The sequence below is a fragment of the Limulus polyphemus genome, unplaced genomic scaffold (assembly GCF_000517525.1).
Source record: "Limulus polyphemus unplaced genomic scaffold, Limulus_polyphemus-2.1.2 Scaffold544, whole genome shotgun sequence".
Taxonomy (NCBI): domain Eukaryota; kingdom Metazoa; phylum Arthropoda; class Merostomata; order Xiphosura; family Limulidae; genus Limulus; species Limulus polyphemus.
This window is the reverse complement of record NW_013666154.1, coordinates 173,352-194,780: the sequence shown is the minus strand read 5'-3', so window position 1 is coordinate 194,780 and position 21,429 is coordinate 173,352. Positions and strand designations below refer to the sequence as shown.

The 21,429-nt window shown below is 32.3% G+C and overlaps 1 protein-coding gene across 3 annotated transcripts in view; it reads left to right on the top strand.

The window, feature by feature from the left end:
- The window catches only part of LOC106459000 (la-related protein 4-like), a 105,053-nt gene that overhangs the window by 67,614 nt on the left and 16,010 nt on the right, over positions 1-21,429 (top strand). For all 3 annotated transcript variants that reach the window (XM_013918565.2, XM_022385371.1, XM_022385373.1), the window contains 8 exons: positions 4,271-4,477; positions 5,335-5,412; positions 5,822-5,910; positions 7,522-7,914; positions 11,458-11,503; positions 13,814-13,927; positions 16,636-16,838; positions 19,964-20,360. In XM_013918565.2, the coding sequence (XP_013774019.1) occupies positions 4,271-4,477; positions 5,335-5,412; positions 5,822-5,910; positions 7,522-7,914; positions 11,458-11,503; positions 13,814-13,927; positions 16,636-16,838; positions 19,964-20,360 (1,527 nt within the window). The remainder of the gene's footprint in view (positions 1-4,270; positions 4,478-5,334; positions 5,413-5,821; positions 5,911-7,521; positions 7,915-11,457; positions 11,504-13,813; positions 13,928-16,635; positions 16,839-19,963; positions 20,361-21,429) is intronic.

Sequence of the window (21,429 nt, the reverse complement as noted above, 5' to 3'; positions counted from 1 at the left end):
TATCGATTACCCTGTTCTCTTGGTGTTTTTACACTTCGTCCATTGGAATCGAGTCTTCCAATTATGTGCTCTTCCCTTCGTCATTGTGTTTATCCCTTTTGTCCTCAGTCGAGTCATTAAGGTTTTTGCTAGCCACCTTTATGGAATGAGGCTATATTTCTATTTCTACATGTTGATTGGCTTTTATTTGTGCATTCACTTTTGAAGACTGGCTTCTCAGGAACCACTCATTCCACGTTTCTCTTCCAGTGCACATCGTAAGACCAGTGGAATCTTCCTTGGGAACCATTGTCTTTTATTGTGAACCTTCCTTCTCCTCATTTCAAGGGCTTGTCTTTGTGGTTAGACTGTGCCAATACCATGATTGAAGTTAACTTCCACCACCACCCTGCACCATATATCAATATCTTCACAGTTGCTTCCCTTTTTGGTTGGGATGCATCTGAACAACACCGTGTCTTCTGGGCACAGAAAAAGGGTTCACTTTACATCAATGTGCTCAAACTTCACACTGTTCCTCAGGCAAGTTTCCATTTCCTACCTCATCTGGTAGATCAGTTGATCATGATCCACTCCGAAAGTTCTACCATACATTTCTTATATCACTGGTCAAAGTGATACCCACTCCAGCACTCTTTGCTTTTGGGCATTGGACCTTCTCTTCTGGGCTCTTTCCTGATGAGTTCATATTTTTTGCTTGTCATGTGCTTGGGCCTATGTTTCTGGTGGTGGATCACCTCTTGTGGGTAGACTGCATTCTGCTCATGGTGTGATTACTCTACCTCCAGATTTTTCATTGGTTTTTACTCTCAGTTTGACACACTTCTCATGGATGTCTTTGCTTCTCCTCTAAACTCCAAGCTTTCTCTCTTCTGGTACTCAGTTCCTCATCCTTTGGCTCTGTCTGTTGATGCTCTCAGCCAGGATTGGTCTCACCTTCTGCTGTATGCCTATCCTCTTCTTTAACTTCTTCCTCGGGCCCTTGCCTTGATACACAACACTCCTTCTCAGGTCCTATTGGTGGTGCACTTTTGTCTATCTTGGACCTAGTTTCCACTATTTCTTTAATAGCCATCAAGACTTTCCCTTCTTTTATTCAATGTCCCCTCTATTGCTTCCACCTCACACATCCATTTTTCATCCAAGTGTATCATCCCTTCATCTCTACATGCGTAATTTCTCTGGTCTTCACCCTTAGAGCTGGATAATTCGGTCATATACCCTTCTTGTCAGTCTTCCACGTTGTATTGTTTACAGTGTAAGTTGTGGGTCTTTCATCGTTGGTCCATCCTCTGTTTCTTTCCTTCTGGCCATCCTACTGTGACCCGCCTTTCTGTCTTTTCGCTAGATGGAACAACCATGTCTTGTCAGGCTCCATCATTGTTGATTAACAAGCAGCCTTATCCAATACATTTTACTTTTTCAATTACTACGGGTGTTTTCTTCACCTTTCTGTTCCAATTTTTCCTTCTTCATTGAACTCCCCCCCATCTTCTGTGTGGCTCCTATGCCAAACTGGAACCTTAGTCTGTTGTTACACATTTTCACTCGTACCCTGTTTGAACCACTGGATTCTTACTCTTTCTACCACCTTTCTCCTATAATTTACTTCCTTCCTTGCCTTTGGTTGCCATCATTCAGATATCTTTACCATTGATGTTTCTTGCTTTCTGTCCACTGCACTTCCTTACTTCTCTACCTAGACTGTTTCTTCTTCCTCATCCTTCAGCCTCTTGAGAGAGTGACTGTTCTTTCTCTCCTATGTCCAATTTAGGCTGTTCAGTGTTATTTAGCATAAACTTCCCCACTTAGGAGTCTCAAAGATCATCTGCTTCTACCCTGGGACCCCGCTTAATCTAGAGAACTCTCACTTTAGACCCTTACCAGATGGGTCTGCCAGCCCTCCAGTTGATGTTTTCCTCTTTGGATGTTGATATTCACAGGAATTTTCACATTTTGTCACATCTGCTTTGCTCCATTCTCACTCTCTTGCTTTTCATTTTTGCTGGCCTTTGAACAAGATCTTCCAGGCAGGCAAATGGCTGATGCCCCATGCATTATCTTCATTATCTAGCTGGTCTTCTGCAGGATTTCAACTCCTCTAAGTTGCCATTCTTCAGTCAATCTACCATCTTTGAGATGAGTAAATATATTTTATTTTTCTCCCCTTTCCTATCTAACAAGACCTGTCAGGTGGCTTGTGTTACCTCCTAAGGTATTCTTATTTTCTAAAATCTGCATTTGGCCAGGGGTAACAGAAAGCACTCAGCCCATCTGCCTTGGCTCTACCAGTGCTTGTTGTCAAGATGGGGTTTTCTGCAAGACCACTAGAAATATCCTCATGATATACAAAATTACTCAATTGCCCAATCCAGACTATACCATTCCATGGACCATCTTTGAAAAAACCAGCACTAGGAAATTGACTGCTACCTTCTTTGGCATGTGGTTGCTGACTTGAAATATAGGGTTTTTTTGGTCATCATTGCACTGTCTCCAATAAAAGACCTTTCTGTAAGGCATCCATTAGGGATCCAAGCACTTCTATGGGTGTCCCCAATGTGAATTCTCCCCCCCCCCCTTCTTCAAGTGGTGTGTGGCTGATCCTTGCCACTTACTGGTTGCTTAACTGCTGGGGTGGTGTAACTTAGAGTGTTCCTCATTGATTGAGCTCAACATAATATGGTGAGAAGTAGGGTGGTGGTGACACTGTCGGTATAGTGCAAGTCACCCCTCAAACAACTAGTGTATCCTCCTCCTGCAGACTGAGTCTGTCCGGTTGAGGTGGGCACACCATATAAGGTCTGATTGTGTCCTAACCACACTACACCTATTGTTTCACTTATAGCTTGTGTTTAAGTGCTCCATTGGTCATGTTCTCATTCTGCCCATCCCTGCAACACTTGGCTTACTTGCCTATTCCCCCCCTTTACATTCAAGGCAAAGAATATACCCTGGTCGAGACGAAATGTTGTCTCCTACAGGTCTGCCCCTTTAAAGCTCCTGCCATTGGATATCACACTCTATGGCCTTTCCCTTTAGGTGCATTGTGAAAGGGGTTCATTTATGTTTAATTTTACATATGCCCCTCCACCAATTCAACATGCAATTCTAGCTATTCTGTGCAGAGGTGAGGTATGGTTTAAGGTGTTACATTTTCATATTAGGAAAATGTTATTTCTGATAGATACCTCTGCATACATTTCCACCTGACCTGACCATTGTATTTTCTTCTTGCTTCATCTAAGAATGAAGTTATTTTGAGTGCAAGTGTTTAAGTGGAGCTACTGCACATAGGACAAATAAAAGCATATGGTTTTGAAAACTGTCTTAAAAGCTAAGGATATGTGGTCAGGGCTTCTGTTGCAGGTTGTGAAAATTTATTGATATCCCACAATAGGGAGATGGTGAAGCTGTACACTGGACCTTGGAATTTATTGTAGATTACATCTAGGTCAAGTCAGGCAGTATAATTGATATAATACTTTAGCTGTACAAACTAAAACAAAACTTAGAATGCAGATGCATTACATGATGCACAGAAATGAAGATTGGGGACTTATTTAAATATTTTCCTTTGAAATGAAGAAATTAAAACCTAAGATAAATAGAAAAATTTGAGTGTAAGTTTGTGAAACTGAAAAAAAGTGACATTTATAGAAGAGCCAGGCCTGGGTTTAAAGATTTAATTGATAGGAGCTGGAATTGTGATTAAAAGTATGTCTATATTTGGTGTTTAACAGTTTCTTTTATTAATAAGCCTGTATAACTGATAAGGAGGCTAGTGTTCTCTTTGTGATTATGAATGAGAAATGTGCATGGTTTTTCACTATCACTTCCTGGGACTTAGAACAGCTGTTCTGAAGTAACTAATTAATAATTAGATTTAAATGATTGTATAGGCTACTAACCATGACATTATTTGATATCTGATTACCACAATCTTTCTTTAAGTGTTATTAATTTGATATGTTTTAATTTTAAGATTATTACTAAAAAGAAAATAAGCAGTGTATCCAGTTAGCTTCAGACATTTATCTTTTGAAGCTTTTATGAAATAATCATTTTGTGGTAGTATTCATAGGAATAAGCAATTTGCTGGAAATAAATTACTTAATCACAAGTTATTTTGTGTTTTGATGGAACTACAGGTTAATAGAGACTGCATTGTTCTTTCCTTCAGTAGACAGCGTCTCCTAAGAAAGACTTAACTCTATTTTAAATTTATTAACAAAATTACAAGTGAAAAAGGCTCTCTCTAATCTTGTAGGCAAGAATCAAGGCCAAACCAATCACAAGAGCACCACTTATCCCACATTATAAGAATGGCTTGAGGTACCAAAGCCCTATAATTCCTTCTGTTAGTGGGCAGCAAGAGCCTGCCACGCCTATTCAGCAGCAACAGCAGTGGACAGAACAAACACAACAAGGGTTACCATATACCAATGAACCTTCAGTTCCTTATGGCAACCAACAAGTTAGTCTATTATCTTTAGGATTTGATCCAAAAGCAATTTTAAAACTTTTATGTTAAAAATAATGTAAAATGAAACAGTAACTATTAATTTTGAATTCTTAAAAATATGAACTCATGATCAGTTTTCTTCTGCACTTTAATGTTGGTAGAATTTAAAATAGGTAAATGGACATATAAAAGTGTTCTCAAAAAATGTATTTTTTATAAATTACAAAAATTGTAACATAATGGGATGAAAGTAAGATGTAAACATTTTGTTTTTATGAAAATATAAATGTATTTATATCTTAAAACTTCTTAAAGAATTGACAGGATATCTTACAAACAATAGAGTGAGTGTAAGTGAGTGAAGCTCTGCTGGAAAGGTTTAGTTAATAGTAGGCTAACTGAATATCTTAATTAATAGAAAACTCTATCTGAACAATGTTGTTAACCATGGTCTCCATAAAGTTGTGGCTGAAGATCCTATTAACAGTAGGTTATCTGAAGATTTATGTTAAAACAGTCTATATAAAGCCTTGTTAAGTATTGGTAGCACTAGGATAAATGAAGATATACCTGAAAATCTTTGTAAACATAGATTGAATAAATCTTAAGTAAAATAATAATTTTGAAGAGTTATATATTGTATAGAAATAACATTTCAAAGCCCAAAGATTAGGTTTTTATTTTTATGCTAGGCTTAAGCTTTGTTCATTTGTACGTGTGAACAAGTTCTCTTCCTATGTCATATAAGTAACTGCACACTTGTAGGCTTGGCTTTAAGTATATGTACTGGATAATAAGTTCTGTTGTAAAATGAGTAAATATGACAATTGGGGATTTTACAAGCTGTAAAATAATTAATTTATCATTAGGTCTTCCCTCCATTTTATCCACCTACAATGCTTCAAGCTTGTGCTCCTGCAACCCCATCGACATTTGAATTTGGAACAGTAAGTAGGAATAGTTTTATGGAAATTACTAAGTTAATTTTTCTAATTGTTGGAATTTTGTATCTGAATGTTTATCTGGACAAATGCTCAAGGACTATAGCTTTGTAATATTTCATTTTGTTTAGATCTGAAAGATTAATATGCTTTATAACAGATAAGTATTTGTTGTTTTGGGTATTTGTCTCTTTAACTTTCAATAATTGTAGAAGAGACAACAGTTAAAACTTACAGATTGAGATAAGTTTTGATCTTAGTCAAATTCTTCCTGTTTGATAAAGGCAGTCAGGTGATAATTTAAAATTGAATTATTGAAGTAAATATTCTACAGCCATATCAAACATAAAAGAGACTATTTTTAAGGATTACTTCAGTCTCTTATGATTATGTTTTTGATTAATGTGTCTTCTAGATATTCTTGATGAATGGGTTACCTCCACAAGCAGTTTTCAAGTCTCTGAATGGAAATGGGCGTCATGGGTTACATGTTTCTCCAGGAAGGTACATAAACTATTGGCTTTTCATATTTGTTCACATTGCTTTTGCCAAATGTTTTTTGTTGTTTTTTCTACTGACACTTTGAGTTTTTTAGTCACAAAATATGTAAAATAATTTTATATGTTGGTGAATTTTTATGCTTTAAGACTTATGGGAGTTCTTATTTATACATTGCTGTAATTAAATATATTTCAGCAAATTTTATTTATAGATAGTTATTTGTATTTATCATCCCAAAAGTCAGTTTTGAACTTTTTAAAGGAGTTGAGTTAGGACATAAGTTTTACATTTGTGACCCATATTGACAAACTTGAATTAAAAACTAAACTAATTATTGCAAATAAACTTGATATCAATTTATATGCCTTAAAGTATGGGCCTACAATGCAGGCAGAGCACCTTCAAGTTGCACATTTTTCTTTAACCCTTTCTGGACCTGTGTGCACATTTAAGGTGTTGAGAAAACATCTGCATGTCAAGTTTTAAACTTTAACTAAAAATAATAATTCTAATTCTATTTAAACAATTTTTAATTCAAAAATATTTTATGATAGATATGTTGTAACATTTATTTATTGTGATTCACAAACAAAAATTTAAAAAATGTTCAAGTTTTTATTTCTCTGCAGCTTCGAGGAGTCTTGCCTGTAAAAGATGCACTTGTGTATTTTTTTTTCTAAACATTGAAAAGAAAGGCCTTAAATTTGCTAAAAAACTGTCATCTCTTGTGAATATATCATCCACTTCTTGATTTTCATGAATTTTTTTGTCTTTCAGCTTAGTTTTTGTACTAGCCTTGGTTGTCATCCTATTTGATGTCACATTAAGTGGTTTGATCATTGGAAATAGGTATAAAGAAAGTTTGAATATAATTTGATAGAGCATGAAATAAACTTTTCACATCATAGTAGAGAAATATAGTTTCTGGTTCATGGGGAAAGTGCTAGCTTGAGCTCCTTTAGCATCCAACGGGAAGTTTTGAAGACTTGCAAACAAACTACAATTTTTCTTTTATAGTTTCTTTACATATTCTTTTTATTTGTGAAAGTGTTGCATATTGTTAGAAAAGTACAGAAATTTTATCTGATGAGAAGACATTAGGTAAACTTAGTTAGGTTTGGTTAATGTGGTAGGTGATGGCAAAATATTTTGATGACTCAAATCCTTATTGAATGTTATTTTTATGTTTATTATATTCAAATTTAGATAAGTAAATTGAATAACTAGCTGGTTAAGTATTATGATATGTATTAAATAAAAACTTTACTGTTATCATTGATATTAAAATATGTTTTCATAATTTAATTTTTACAAGATCAATGGATGATTTCTGCATAGTTGAAAAAATAAAAACAAAATGGTAACTATGTGATTGTCTCTGTATTAACTATACATTAATTATTTGCCAGTTAGGAAATGTTCAGCTATCTTTTTTAACAAAAATGCCACAAACGTTTTTTCTAGTTTTTTTTTCATAAAATATGCAAATGGGACCACCAGTCAGCATATTGTTGGTAATAGAAAACAAGTTATCAAAAGAAAGATAACATTTTTAACTTATTTTTATGTTTTCTTGATAGTTTTTTAAGTGCTTAACAAATGTTTTTCTTTTAGGAGTCACAAACCTCAGATATATCGGAACCAACACAAACACAACACATTAGGTTTAGAACAGAAGGAAGCCATGCCATTTGTGCCAAGTCCTCCACATGGAGCTGCTCCAATGCTGAATCGTGGGATCAGTGGATTTGGCTACCTTCCATATCCTTATGGCAACCCTTATGGTCTAGGAATGGATATGCAAGACTTCTTTTCCTATTCTAAGCGGTACTCACACCATAACAAGCAAGGATCGGGGAATTTGAATCCTCCCTCTTCAAATTATGGTGCAAAAATGTCAAATAGGTCTTCAAGTGGAACCAAAGAATCCGTAGATCCTAAACTAACAAACCAAACTAAGTCTTCAATCGATCTCCAAGGAAGAGATTCATTAGCAAAGCAACAAAGGTATGTTATTGTGTTCATTTACATACCTGATATTAGTAAGTTGGCAACATACAAGGATGAGAAAAGGGTAATTTAAGCAGGCATCAAAAATTAATAAAGGCAAATTGACTTTTTCCATGTACTCTTTCTGCAGGACTGGTGCAGTATTTCAGCTGGTTAAAGTTAACTCACATGTAAAAGTGGAGTAATTGCTGCACTAAAAATAAACAGGCAGACTTCATTAAACACCAGCATGTGTATTTCTGCATCGTGGCCCCTGATACTGTCACCAAGTATAATGAATGGTGCAGGAATTAGGGCCATGATTCTGTTTTAAGATCCATGTTGCTGAATATTGTAATTTTGTCTACAAATTAACTGATATTTTATAAAATTAATAATTAGTTTATCTGTAATTACAAAGTATTTTCCTTAGTTTTGTATCCGAGCTTCATCGATAGCTGAGGGCATGTACACTTGTTTCCTCACAGCTCCTTAAACCTGTGAATATGCAACATGTCCTCCTCTTGTGTTTTATGTAACCTTATTTGAAACAAGAGGTCAAAATGTCAATTAGTTATTGGTTTTTCTGTGCATGATTTATGTCATATTTGCATGTACATCATGGGAAGTGACAAGGATGATTGGTTGGTGTATAGGACAAAGGGCCAATATTTTAAATAGGCCATTCACTTTGAGCAATTGTTGGGATCCTACTAGCAAAAAATTCTCAGTTTGGATGAGTTTAAAATATTTGGAAACTGCCACCGAGATTAATGTCAGCGTCTAAAGTTTTATTAAGTTTAATATGACCTTGGGAAAGGATATTGTTTGAAACTCCTTGTTGGACAAGTGACATTTGTGCAGGACGAGTGACTTTTCTAAAAAATATTGAGTCCTGTAAAGTGTGCAACAAGTGGATTAAAATAAAAATTTATAAACAAACATATTTTGTTTTATTTTGAGTGCATCCTTTATCGAATGATAAAATATTGAGTCATATCCTGTTTATGTACACATTTATATTTTAACAGTTTTAGAACTTTATGATCCCTTTGTCAGGCCACTAGACAAAATAGTTTTCTTGGGGAGATTAATAGGAAAAGATAGTGTCAGAATATGAAAATATAAGTGTTATATATATAAAACTTCTCTTTTTGCCAATTGTCAAATAGAAAGGCATTTAGTTATATTTCTTAATAGTATAAATATATACTATGTTGTTGTTGAGCTTAGGATTCTTCTACAGTAGGTGTCTGTGACTTGTTAGCAATAAGTTCAACGATGAATATACAGAATGCACTTCACTTGTTTTCAAAGTAATATATATATTCAAAACAAGTTAACGTTATGTACAATAACTTCTTCAACACTATAGATAATATGGACATATCATAAATACTATATATGTAGTTCTCTCCTTGTCAAATATCTACTTAGGCCTATTCAATTACTTTAGAATTTCAGTTGACAAGCCAAACTATCTTCTCTAATTCTATCACACTAGTAATCTCTTTGTGGCACAAGTTACCGTAATCGTTTGGTCATCTTTCTTTTGAAGATCCTCTGCTTATTTTGTCAAAATGCACTCAGGTTGATTCAATTACTTTAGAACCACGCTTTGATGGAATAAAATTATTTTTCATTTCTACTGTTAGTTTCACTCTAACATATTAAACATTAGGCCTATAACTTCACACCAACTTTGTTCTCTTTCGTTATTATCCATCTGCTGCTTCTTGCTCATCTCACGCTATTTATATCTTTATTTCCTAATCATTTGTCCACTTTCTTTATTCTCAACATCAAAGAATTATTAACAAAACTTCCTACAATCATCTGCTTTTAACTCTTATTATAACAAAAACTAAACAATAATAGAATATTCACTCTCAAAACTAAATTAATCAATACTATCTGAACGAAATAGTCTTTTATATCATGACAGATAGTCATGCTAGTTAGGCTAATAAGCCAAGAGGACATGATAGTAGAGCTAGTGGTATTTCATAATATATTAATTGATGGCCATATTAATCAATTAGTACAGAGTTCCTCAAACTGTGGTACCTACAAGCAAAATAAAAAAGTATGATGGATGCTACCAATTAGTTGCCTTCCCTGTAGTCAGCAATTCAAAATTAGTGACAGTGGCAGGTAGCCTTAGTAGATTTGCCATAACAAAGACGTGACAAGAAAATTTGGTGGTAGAATTTTGATTACTTGAATAGTTGGAATAACTGGAAACATTAATTTTGATTATTTACAGGACAACCAATATAATTAGAATTTCAGTCAGTTGGTTGTTGGATAATAATCTGAAACACTAATTTTGACTATTCGGTTACTTTACATGACATTACTCAATGTAATTGCTCTTAGTAGGTAATTGATTAAATTGCCCATGTAAGCAACACAAATCATCTGCATGTCTCCAAGTTTTCTAAGGGAGTTTCCTAGAGCTCTGAATTCTACCTGATGGATAGCTGGGTTCTACACCAGATCAAAATGTCAGCATAACTTGGTCAAGACTTCATTTCATTCACAAGTTGCTCCTCATCAAAATGCTTAACAGAGTGAATAACTAACTGTTCCTTCAAGACAAGTTTTATGAGTGATTGAACCATACGTCCTTAAGTCCATTCGGTCTAATTAGTGACTTCCCTAAAATGTTTAAAGAAGTGAAATGAAACCTGCTTCACCTTACTCAAGTGGACCTGTGGTTGTAGAAACAAAACATCTTTAGCAGCATCTTGACCAACTCCAGGCTGAGATACCCGTGGAGTCAGGCACACGTGGTAGAGTTGGTGCCACATTCAGAAAAAAACTTGTTCCATGCTCCTGTTGTGTCAGAAATTGCTGTTGCCTTATTGTCTTCCAGTTCTACATGGCTGTAGGGCTTTTTACAACCAACTTTCTGTAATGTTGTAGGCCAGTGGTTCTCAAGCTTTTTTCTTCATGAATCAAATACAATCGCATAAACCCTCATGCTCAGGTAGTTCTATTTGTTTAAGCTAATCTACAGGGTAAAAAAGCAGAACTAACAAAATTAATGAAGTTTTTAAATAATACATTATTTTCACTTAACAGTACATACTATTTTTTTATATTTGATCTCTAATATTGTAAGTCCTTTAAAATACTCACAGACCTCTTGGGATCCATAGACCACAGATTGAAAACATAGCTGTAAATGTGTTTTTTTTCAAAATGATAGATTTGTTAAAGTATGAAGTTTCTTTAATTGTGTGTGTGTGTGTGCATCATCTTGGTATAAATACAGAATCTCTAGTTTAAGAGAAAAGATTATTTTTTTTCCTTTTATTAAATTTTTTAGTTAAAAATATATTCTTTTTTACTAATAGAGTGTAGAGGTTAAACAAAGGGACTTAATTTTGATTCATATTGAGTGCTTATACATTTCTACTTTGTTAACTTTACTGCAGTGGAATACATTTTTATAATTTTCCCATCTTCATAATAGATTAAATTTCAGGCTGATTGTAGCTAACAGTCAGCAACTGAAAACCCAAAACAATTAAATATTACTTGTTTGCTTTTCAGAAACCATCCCAGGAGAAAAAGAAAAGAGGAAATGAACACAAAATCTGTAAGTTGCAGTTCTGTTCTGTGTTTTTAACTTCTTTAGTCTAAATTACACAAGTTCTGCAATATATATATATATATATATAATGAAAGATTAGATCAGCTTGGTAGTGTTTAGCATGATGCATCGTAATCTTAAAAAAGTTAATTGTATGATTTATAAAATGTTTAACATTTTTCCTGTTTGGTAGTTTTCACAGTAATGTCAAAAACTTCTTAGAAATATGAACTGAACACAGTCAGTAGCTGTTGTACCACATAGGCAATGTTATACCTTGTGCTAAACACAGTCTGTAGTTATTGTACCACACATGGAATGTTATACCTTGTGCTAAAACACCCTCTGAAGCTGTTGTACCGCATAGGCAGTGTTATACCTTGTTCTAAACACGGTCAGTAGCTGTTGTTCCACACATGCAATGTTATATCATGATGTCTAGATGCTAGGGTAAATATATATATCTTCCTTAATGTTGGTAGATATGTTTTCTTTTTTTTAATTATACATAGTTGCAATAACAGCAATATATTTGTTCATACCACATGTGCACCTGTCTTAATAGCAAAGTTGTAACATATATATAAGACATAAAAAAAAGAGGCGACTTAAAGTAATTTAACCCTATTGTTATTGTTTGACAGAACATGGAAATAGCCAGATTTCTCATTTTTAAGTGTTTAAATATTCTACAAAATAAACATGTTTTATGATTGTATTTTCATTGTTGTAGAAAGTGAATAATATTTATGAGTTTTAAACAATGTCTTCTAAATTCTTCCAAGAAAAACTAATAATAATAATATAAAAAAATATTAAAGTCAGTATTAGAGTACTCCACAAAGTTAAAGTGGAGCTGTCCTATCTTTAAATAGATTTGACAATAAAACCTAAAATGAAATATCAAATTAATCAAAAAATTAAGATGTCAAATAATACAATAAATGTAAAAAAAAATGGAGATGAAAAGGTCTCAGTTTCCTACTTACTGATTCTGCCTTTCTCAGAGTAATGCAAAAGAACTCAAAATGTTTATATTAATTTTAAAAGTTATGGTATGAAGTGTGTATACTTCTTTCTTGTCATTGTCTTACTGATGAAATTTAATAATACTATCTAATATGCTACCATAATGTTTTTTTTAAGAAACAGTGTCTATTGTCAATCCACAAAATTGCTCTTTTTGTAAACCCTTTCATCCACTTTTATGGTTTCTCAAGATGTTCATGCTTATATGTTTGAATGACTTATTTGTATATAATTGTTTTTTGTGAATTTCCTGTGGTAAGCTTGTATAAGGAGATGAATTTCTTTAATCATCATACAGAAATGTGCATGATCTGTAGTAAACTTACATACAGGAGATATATTTTTTTTTTTACTCAGCATATAGTGGGATATTCATGATCTCTGGTGAGCTTATATAAAATATTTTTTTTTTTATTTATTCAGCACACAGAGGGATATTCATGATCTGTAGTAATTATACAAGGATGAGTGCCTAGGCTTTCTAGTCCCTTCTTCTACCACCATTGGTGGTCTGTGTCATGATTCTGTTGCTCTGCAATGCATTTATACTACAGAAGGCATTTGTCCAATATACAGGTCAATATTTTCCACTTCATCTTTACTTGCTTTCAAAAGTCCATTAACCATGAGAGTACATCAACTTCCAAAGACCCATTTGAGAGAGCCAAAGGTACAAAAGTTAATGGGAGATGTCTGTAAATGGTTTAGACTGAATTCCCATCTGTAATTTGCATTTTGCTAGAAACTGGCACTTTGAATTAGATGTGTGGCTGGATGTTTTGCCTTATTTGCATTCATTCTGCACAAAAATAGTTTTTCCTTACAAATATAATGGTATCAACATTTAGTAAAGTTATCTGTTTCTTTGAAATGATAATATTTATTCCTTTCCATGTTTATGAAGATCATCACAGAACAGAAGATCTTCACATTGGAAAGTCCTGTAGTGTAAGCCTACATGAAGAGGTTAATTATGGGTTCCATTATTTACACTTGTAAATTGACACACTTAAATTGAGTTACCACAGAGATGGCCTGGGAAAAGTAACTGTATTTGCAGATTGTTACCCTAAATCATAAAGAACCCATTGTACAGTTATGGTATTATGGTCGTTGACATATCTAGTTTGGATAACTTAAGTGTTTTATTAACAGGACTATTCAAGTTTAGGTTTTTGCTACACAGTTATTTTGTTAGAATTTTGCTGTTTACTGTAGTTGTAGTATCAAGAAGGAACCAGAATATGTTATTTTGCTCATATACTGGTATGTTTTGTACTTAAACAGGAACCCAGAGGAGGAAGTAATGGCTCTAAAGGTCCTGAAAGTAAAGATATCAAACCTGATTCAGCTAAGTTTGATCTAGAACCTGCTTCATTCCCCCCTCTCCCAGGCTCACAAGTAAGACTGTTGTTTGTGCAGTGGTGTTTCAAATAATACATAACATTGCTATTACTGTAAATAATTGTAAATTTTTAGAAACATCTCGCATGCCAATTACTTAGGTCCATTGCCAAAATATTATAAGAAAATTTCTGAATTGAAATTACTCATAAAGCTTTCTTGATAATCATTTAGTATTTTTAACTCATTTTACAATTTTAGAAATGGGTAATTAGTTATTATACCTTCTGAGCTAACTTGTTTTATCTTACCAATAAATTCCATTATTCAGAGAGTGTCAAGAAAATCATTCATTCTATTTTGAACTGACATCATAAAATTGCATTCACCAAGCAACACCACTAGCTGCTGCTTTTCTATAAAATTGTGAAAGTAGAAAGCATTGTACAATGATATTATTAGTAAACATAACTATAGCTTTGAATACCATACTTATTTAAACCTGAATTGAATTTATTGAATACTGTTGTTTGAAGGGGACATGTATCCATGGAAATCAACTTTCATGTTTTTGTTTCATAATTTCACATATTTTATTTTGAAACTATTCTTTCTTCATTATTGTTACTGTCATTTCACAAAGAAAAAAATAGCAATCTAATTTCTTGATGTTTTCTAATATGTATATCGAAGTTTATGTTTACAGTATAAACTCAGCTTCTTAACCCTCTTGCTACAGGCTAGTCAAAGTGTGCATGTCATTCAAACTTTAATTAAACTACTGTATAATCATGGTACATAAATAAACTCAGCAAAAAATGTAGTTAATACATCAAATTTTAATATATATAAAGTTTAAGTTCTTAATTTTATAATAAAATATTTGTAAAAAATTCCTCAATCTCACCCTAATATGAGAATTGTGACATTTGCTTTCTAGTAAATCCCTTTTTAATTTATTTACCACAATTTCGAGAAGTATGAAGTTTAATATAAATTACTCATTATGATGTTGTCTTTGCTCAGGCAAAAACATAATATTTGTAGCTTTCAATCTCATTTAGTTACAGAGCTATAGAACAGAAAATCAGACCTTTCTTGTCATGCCCACCTGTCACATCCTCTCTTTCAGAAATTGCCAATAGTTCTCTGTCATTTAATACTGCATTATTTATAACCAATAGAAAGCTAAAGTTTTAATATATCAAATGACATATTATACTTAATTATTTTTTTTTACAGTGAATTGTCTATTTCACTTACCAATTCAAACTTTATTCTCATAGGAAACACATTGGCGAACTTAGCTGAATTTTTAATGGATCTTATAGATTAGTTAGAAAGCCAGAAAAATTATGAAAGTTAGAGGATATTGTCTGTTTTTTTTTTATGTGTTGTTATTTTTTGTCCTTAGGTGCATTATTTACATAAAAAAATATTTAGTGTAGTAGTACCATTAATAAAAAAAAAAGTAGGGTTAAGTTTCATCATCAGTTAACAGCAAAAAGAAGACGACCCAGGTAAATATTATATTCTTTGTTTTTCATGTATATTCTTTATATATATTATCATAAAAGAAATTAAAATTTAAAAATTGCGTTAGATTAGGTAAGATAAATAATAATAATAAAAAGTTTTCATGATGTATGTTTGCAAGCAGTACGCCAGTAACTCGTGTTACATAATTCGATAGGATAACATGAGCTACACATTTGCCAAGTAATTTACACTTTATGTGGCAGGATTATTAGTTAGACAGGGTTCAAAAGGCAATAAGACATTAAAATTTAAGTAGAAACAGATGTATCCTGTTACTAGTTTTAAGCTGTTTAGGATAAAAAAAAGTCTAATTTTAATTCTAGAAATAAACAGTATTTGGTTATGGTGGTTACAAGGTTGGTCAGTTTGGTCAACCCTGTGTAGAGTTAGGGTAGAGAGAGCTAAAATATAATGTTTCACTGAAGAAAAAAAAACGTTTGATATTTATTTAGGAGGTTTTAGAGATTATGCAAATGAAATTTGATAATTTTCAGATGAAGAAAAGTATTTTTAATCTTAACATGAAAATCATTTTGCACTTAGAATAGTCAACACTTTGACTACATATATTCATGGAGAAATTTTTATCAAAAGTACTTCATTAAATATTCTGGTTTTTTGTCTATAAAACATTTGTAATGCTTACTAAAAGCTTGGAAATTTTTTTTGAAGAAACAAAAACGTTAAAGTTATAAAAAGTTATTTGGGGTAAGGATTTAGATTAGATTGACCATGCCTATAGTGAGACATTTAATTGTAACTGAATTAGTTAATTAACTAATACTTGAGAGAAAATTTATAAGCTCACCATTTTTCATTTAATATTAGAGATGTCTAAAAGCTGTACTGTTTTTATAAATCTATTCCTATTGTTTATTTACTGTAAGGAGAATACTTTTTTAACACTTATAAAAAAAATAATAATAAATGCTGCAGTTGAAGATATATACTGAATAAACTTCCCAGGTGTTCTTCAAATTTTGTAAAAAAAAAAAAAAATAGTAAATGGCTATCTTAACCTGAAAATGTTAACAGTTAGGGAAACACTAAAGAAAGTTAATTCTTGTTGAGGCTATTTTATGGTAAGTTGAAAACTTTTGACAGCAAATAGATGGCATTTTATGTTCATCATAGTTGTTATGTGTATATACTTTGTATACATCATTACAGACATGTTTTTAACAGACTTTACTTGGTTAGTAAATTTATGTTTTTAAAACTTTCAGGATTCTGCTGTTTCTGATTCTGATTTGTTTGAAAGTCGACTTTCAGATGTAGTTAAAGGTACATCGAAGCTCTCCAGTGGTGACAACAGAATCCAGGTAGAGGGAGTAATTGACCAGACATCTGCTGTTATAGAAGATAGTCACAGCTTAGCAAATGGAGATCTAAGTCAAGCGATACTAACTCCACCAGCTTCTCCTGTCATGTAATGATCTTATGTTATTAACCTTGAGATGGTGTTTCATGATCTTTTGAGTTTTTATTTCATTCAACAAGAATAATATTATACTTGAGATAGAATTTGTTGAGAAGTGTAAGATGAAAAAAAATTGAAAGAACAACAGTCTTATCTATGATGTTCTGTCATCTTGCTTTTTAATACTATTTAAAACATATTAATATTATTGTATTTCGGTAATAGAAATTCTTGCCAAATCTTTTATCATGATACTTGGGCTTTTAATTTAATATCTTGAGTGAATTAATTCTTTACTCGAATGGAAGTAATCCAATATTCAGTTGTTACTTTTAAAAAAGAAATTAAAAAAGAAGTATTACAAAAATATAATTGTATGCTAAGTTTTGAAACCCAATTTACAATAATCAAATCTCCATTGATAACTTCTAAGAAGGTGGTGCAAGACTAATAGTTTTCTTACTAATTAATTTGACAAATAATGTAGTCCGCTATATAATTTAGTTATAGTATATTAATAAAAATATTCAAAATTGAAATGAAACAAAATTTTGAACAGAAATTGGCTACTGAACAAATGTTTACAAAGAGAAATTATTGATTTTATTTTTACCGTCTTCCATCATATACTGTTGTAAGTACTTTGGAATTTGAAAGAGCTGGAATCAAGTAAAAGGTTTTTATAGAAAGATTATGAACTCTAAATTTATAAATATGGAAATTAAAAAATAAAAAGTTTATTTTAAGCTAAAACAGAGTGTTGCATTGCTCCAAATGAAATAGTGAAATGTATCTAAAAAGATCACACTTAAATTATTCTTTGCAGTTAATATGTTTCAGATATTTTGTGGTTGTTTTTTTTATATTAGTGCCTGCAGAAAGTATGTTTCATGAAAAGGTTGAAAGCTAATTTAATCAGTTACAAAGATGCAAGTTTATATCTTCTAGTGTCTTTACTCTGTAATCCTCCTCATTGGCTGCTAGTGTTACGTTAGAGGAAAAGATCACAGTGCAGGATTTAGAAAATTGGGGGGGGGGGCACCATATGTGAAACATATACCAACTCCAAGTTGTGTATGTTCAAGGTGATTCTATGGTACTCAGTTACACTGGTATCCATAAGATAGTACAAGTATCTCAAAATACAGGTTCCAGAAATGAATATGGGCATCAAAGAAAATATATGTACACAAGCATACAAATAAACAAAATCTTTATTTATTTAAATAGAAATTATGTCTGTAGGTTTCTGACTCAATGGTTGTCTTCTAGTTCATTATATATCTGTGCCTAGCTACTGAGGTGAGGAAGAGACTTCCAAAAATATGTCTGCACAATACAAAAACAAAATCAAGAATAATGAATTACCACAAATTCAAATCAAACCAGAGTCTTAATGAGGTATCCTGCAAACTTTAGATTACCTACTTCAACTGTTATTCTAAATCGTATATACAAAAGATAGAACTCCTGAAGTCATACTAGCTCAAGGGAGCTAATTCAAAAATAGGATGAAGTAGGCATAAGATTTATGAAAAATTGTTGTAGACAGTAACTTTTACCTAAGCAAGAGGATTAGTGCATGTTTATGATTTTTATTTATCTGGTTTACCAGGGAGGTGCTAAATTGATGTATTACACCTTGAAATTTAGAAACAGTTGAGTACAGCTTAACTTTATTAGTTATAGAATGGTGAAATATGATATTTAATATCTCAATATATTGGACTGTTTGAACATATCCCAAATGGAGTGTTATATTTGTTACTTCTGTTATGTATTAGAATTTCAAATGGTCTGAAACTGAGTTAAATGACAAATTTAAACTCAGTAGTTAAATTGTACTTTAGATTTAGTGGTTAAGTAAATGCCGATATATAGTCAGTTTATGATACTTGCCAACAAGATTGATACACACAGTTTTCTTTTTTAATACAAATACATTTTAATATACACACAACAATATAATTTACAACAACAGTTATTACAAACAATGATTTATAAACAAAAGTTTCACAAACTTAAAAGCAATATAAAGTCTTCCGTGTAGTCTGGAACTTCTTCGATATCTTATCGAGGGTTCATGATGAGCGAGTTGACATAGATATAATTCAGTTAACTGGGAGATAGCTAGCTTTGTCCTTCGTTATTTATCAACCACACAAGCCAAGTTTTCAATGATGAAGTTATATAATGTTTTCGTAAAATACTGACGTCCAATGAGAATCCACTGAAGTTAAATGATTTGTAATGTTCAAACTTTGTAAAGGTTCCTGGTCAAATATCTGAAGTTTTCCAATTGATAAGTATTATAACAATCACAGTTATAGTTTCCAAAGTTTATAGCACACTGAATGTAGCAAACTAATAATAGATGCTCTATTTTTGGCACATCACGTTGGTTATATTTATAGCCGTGTGGAGGCTTTCTAGAAAATTCAGATTACGTAACAATACAAATTTAAGTGTACACACACATATTGTTGATTCTTACTCTGAAGAATCTTCTACAACTTTGGAGAATAGGCGGGAGTTTTGCAATACATATTTAACACTATAAGCTATGTATATTCTTAAACTTGAACTTAATATAAACAACGTTGATATTAAAATAAATATATAATAACAAATTCATCACATTCCCTATACAATAATTATAATACACAATTTAACACTATTAAGTTTATTTATTACTAACTACACCTCATTTCAATCTAATCATTTGAAAGTTGTACACAGAAGTTACCTTCTTTATTTTGTACATGTTGCAAAAATTGAATTAAAAAAAAAGGAAAAGATTGCCAGACTGTGAACTTTATGAGAAGTGCTTTAGAGCAAAGTCATGGTAGTTATAGCTTCATTTCATGTTGAATAAGAATTGTTAAAATGAATATTGGCAATTCTAGAATAGCTAGATTAGGCATTATGTTTCACAATTGTACTTATACTTACTCACTTAAAGGAAGTGATTTTGATACCATTAAAGTATTTTTTATACATCAGTGATAAATAAATTAATGTAATTTGCAGCTGGTGAATGTAGTAGTACCTAACATTTAAGCATACATTTAGAAAAATTTAGTGAAGTGTTTTGTTGATTGTTAATAATTCTTGTTTATTTCTGTGTTTCCTAGAAACGAAAGGCCACTTAGCCGTGACAGTTTAGCTGAAGGTGCGTGTTCTCCACACCCTGAGCCAAAGCAGGCAACTCCAGATGCACTCAGTATTCATGCTGAGACAGAAACCAAACCTCAGTCAATTGTTATTCATAGTAGTATTAATACAAACAGAACTGTTACTGTGAGTGTGATGAGCAGTGTTCATACAGTGTCCCCAAACCTCACTGGTAGCCTTACTAGCTCAGCTCCAACTACATGTTCCTCGCCTTTGCCTACTGTTGTTTCTTTAGCTCCCACAAAGACCACAAACCTACCACCTATAACTAATCAGTCAGTTCCAATGTCCAAACAGTTGGGATTCTCACAGCAGGAAAGTACAAGCTCTCTGGTCAATGGAAATATTGAAGTTACTGTAAGTGCATAAACATTGTATAACTTTGAACAAGAAAGACTCTATAGTTTTTATAGGAATGTAAAAGTAGAATAGCAAATATCTTGTTTGGGAATTAATACAAGATTTTGTAAAATTTTTATACCTCTTCAAATCAGAAGAATCAAGGAAAGTGCCCTCAAAATATAATCAACACAATTCTGTTCAAAAAATGTTATACTCTTTTTAAAGATGTCAATAAAAACAATCTTAAACTTTGTAATAGTTATTATGACACATGATCATCAAAGTCATAATAATTTAGGAAGGTTTAACCTTTTTTTTTAAAACAGAAAAAAAAAACTATTTTTCGAGTTAAGGTTAAGTTGTGTTTTTGTATAGAATTTTACTTTTAACTCAAAACTAATAAATACTGAAAGGTTGTAAGCATTGTACAAATAATTAAATCACTTTTCTCCCCAAAACAACTTAATATATTTTATTTTCTTAATGCATCATTTTGTTAGTTCTTCAGGAGAGCATGACTGCACTGAGGACCAAGCATGGGTCAGTGGTTAGCACGTATTATAGGTTTTAGAGTCTATTGTTTGCATCCGGTTACTGCAAAAAAGAAATGATCATACTGTGTACATTAGGACTGTGGGTACATTATATGGGTCGCAGTCAACTTCTACAATGAGCGCTTTTGACTAGCTGCCATTCCTCTAGTCTATCAGTTCAAAGTTAGGGATGGCTAGTGCAAATAACCCTTGAGTAGCTTTGTGTGAATATGTGAAAATAAGACTATAAACTGAATTTTGTAAAATGTTAATCAATGAATGTATGTTTGTTAAGAAATTATTAACTTGTATATTTGGGGATTTTGACTTTTAAAAATCTTGAGAAAATAAAGTGCATTCAAAAAAATGTTTTTCTTTTTTGGAAAGAAATCATACTCAATCCTACAGTATCAAATCAAAAGTTTAAAACCAAGAGCTTTTTACAGATTTTACTGTTAGAATTCTTGTTGTTGTTAAGCATCTCAGTGGGTATATCAAATAGTTCGTAAGGGGTTTTAATTCTTTGGGGGGGTGGGGGTTCACCTGGACTT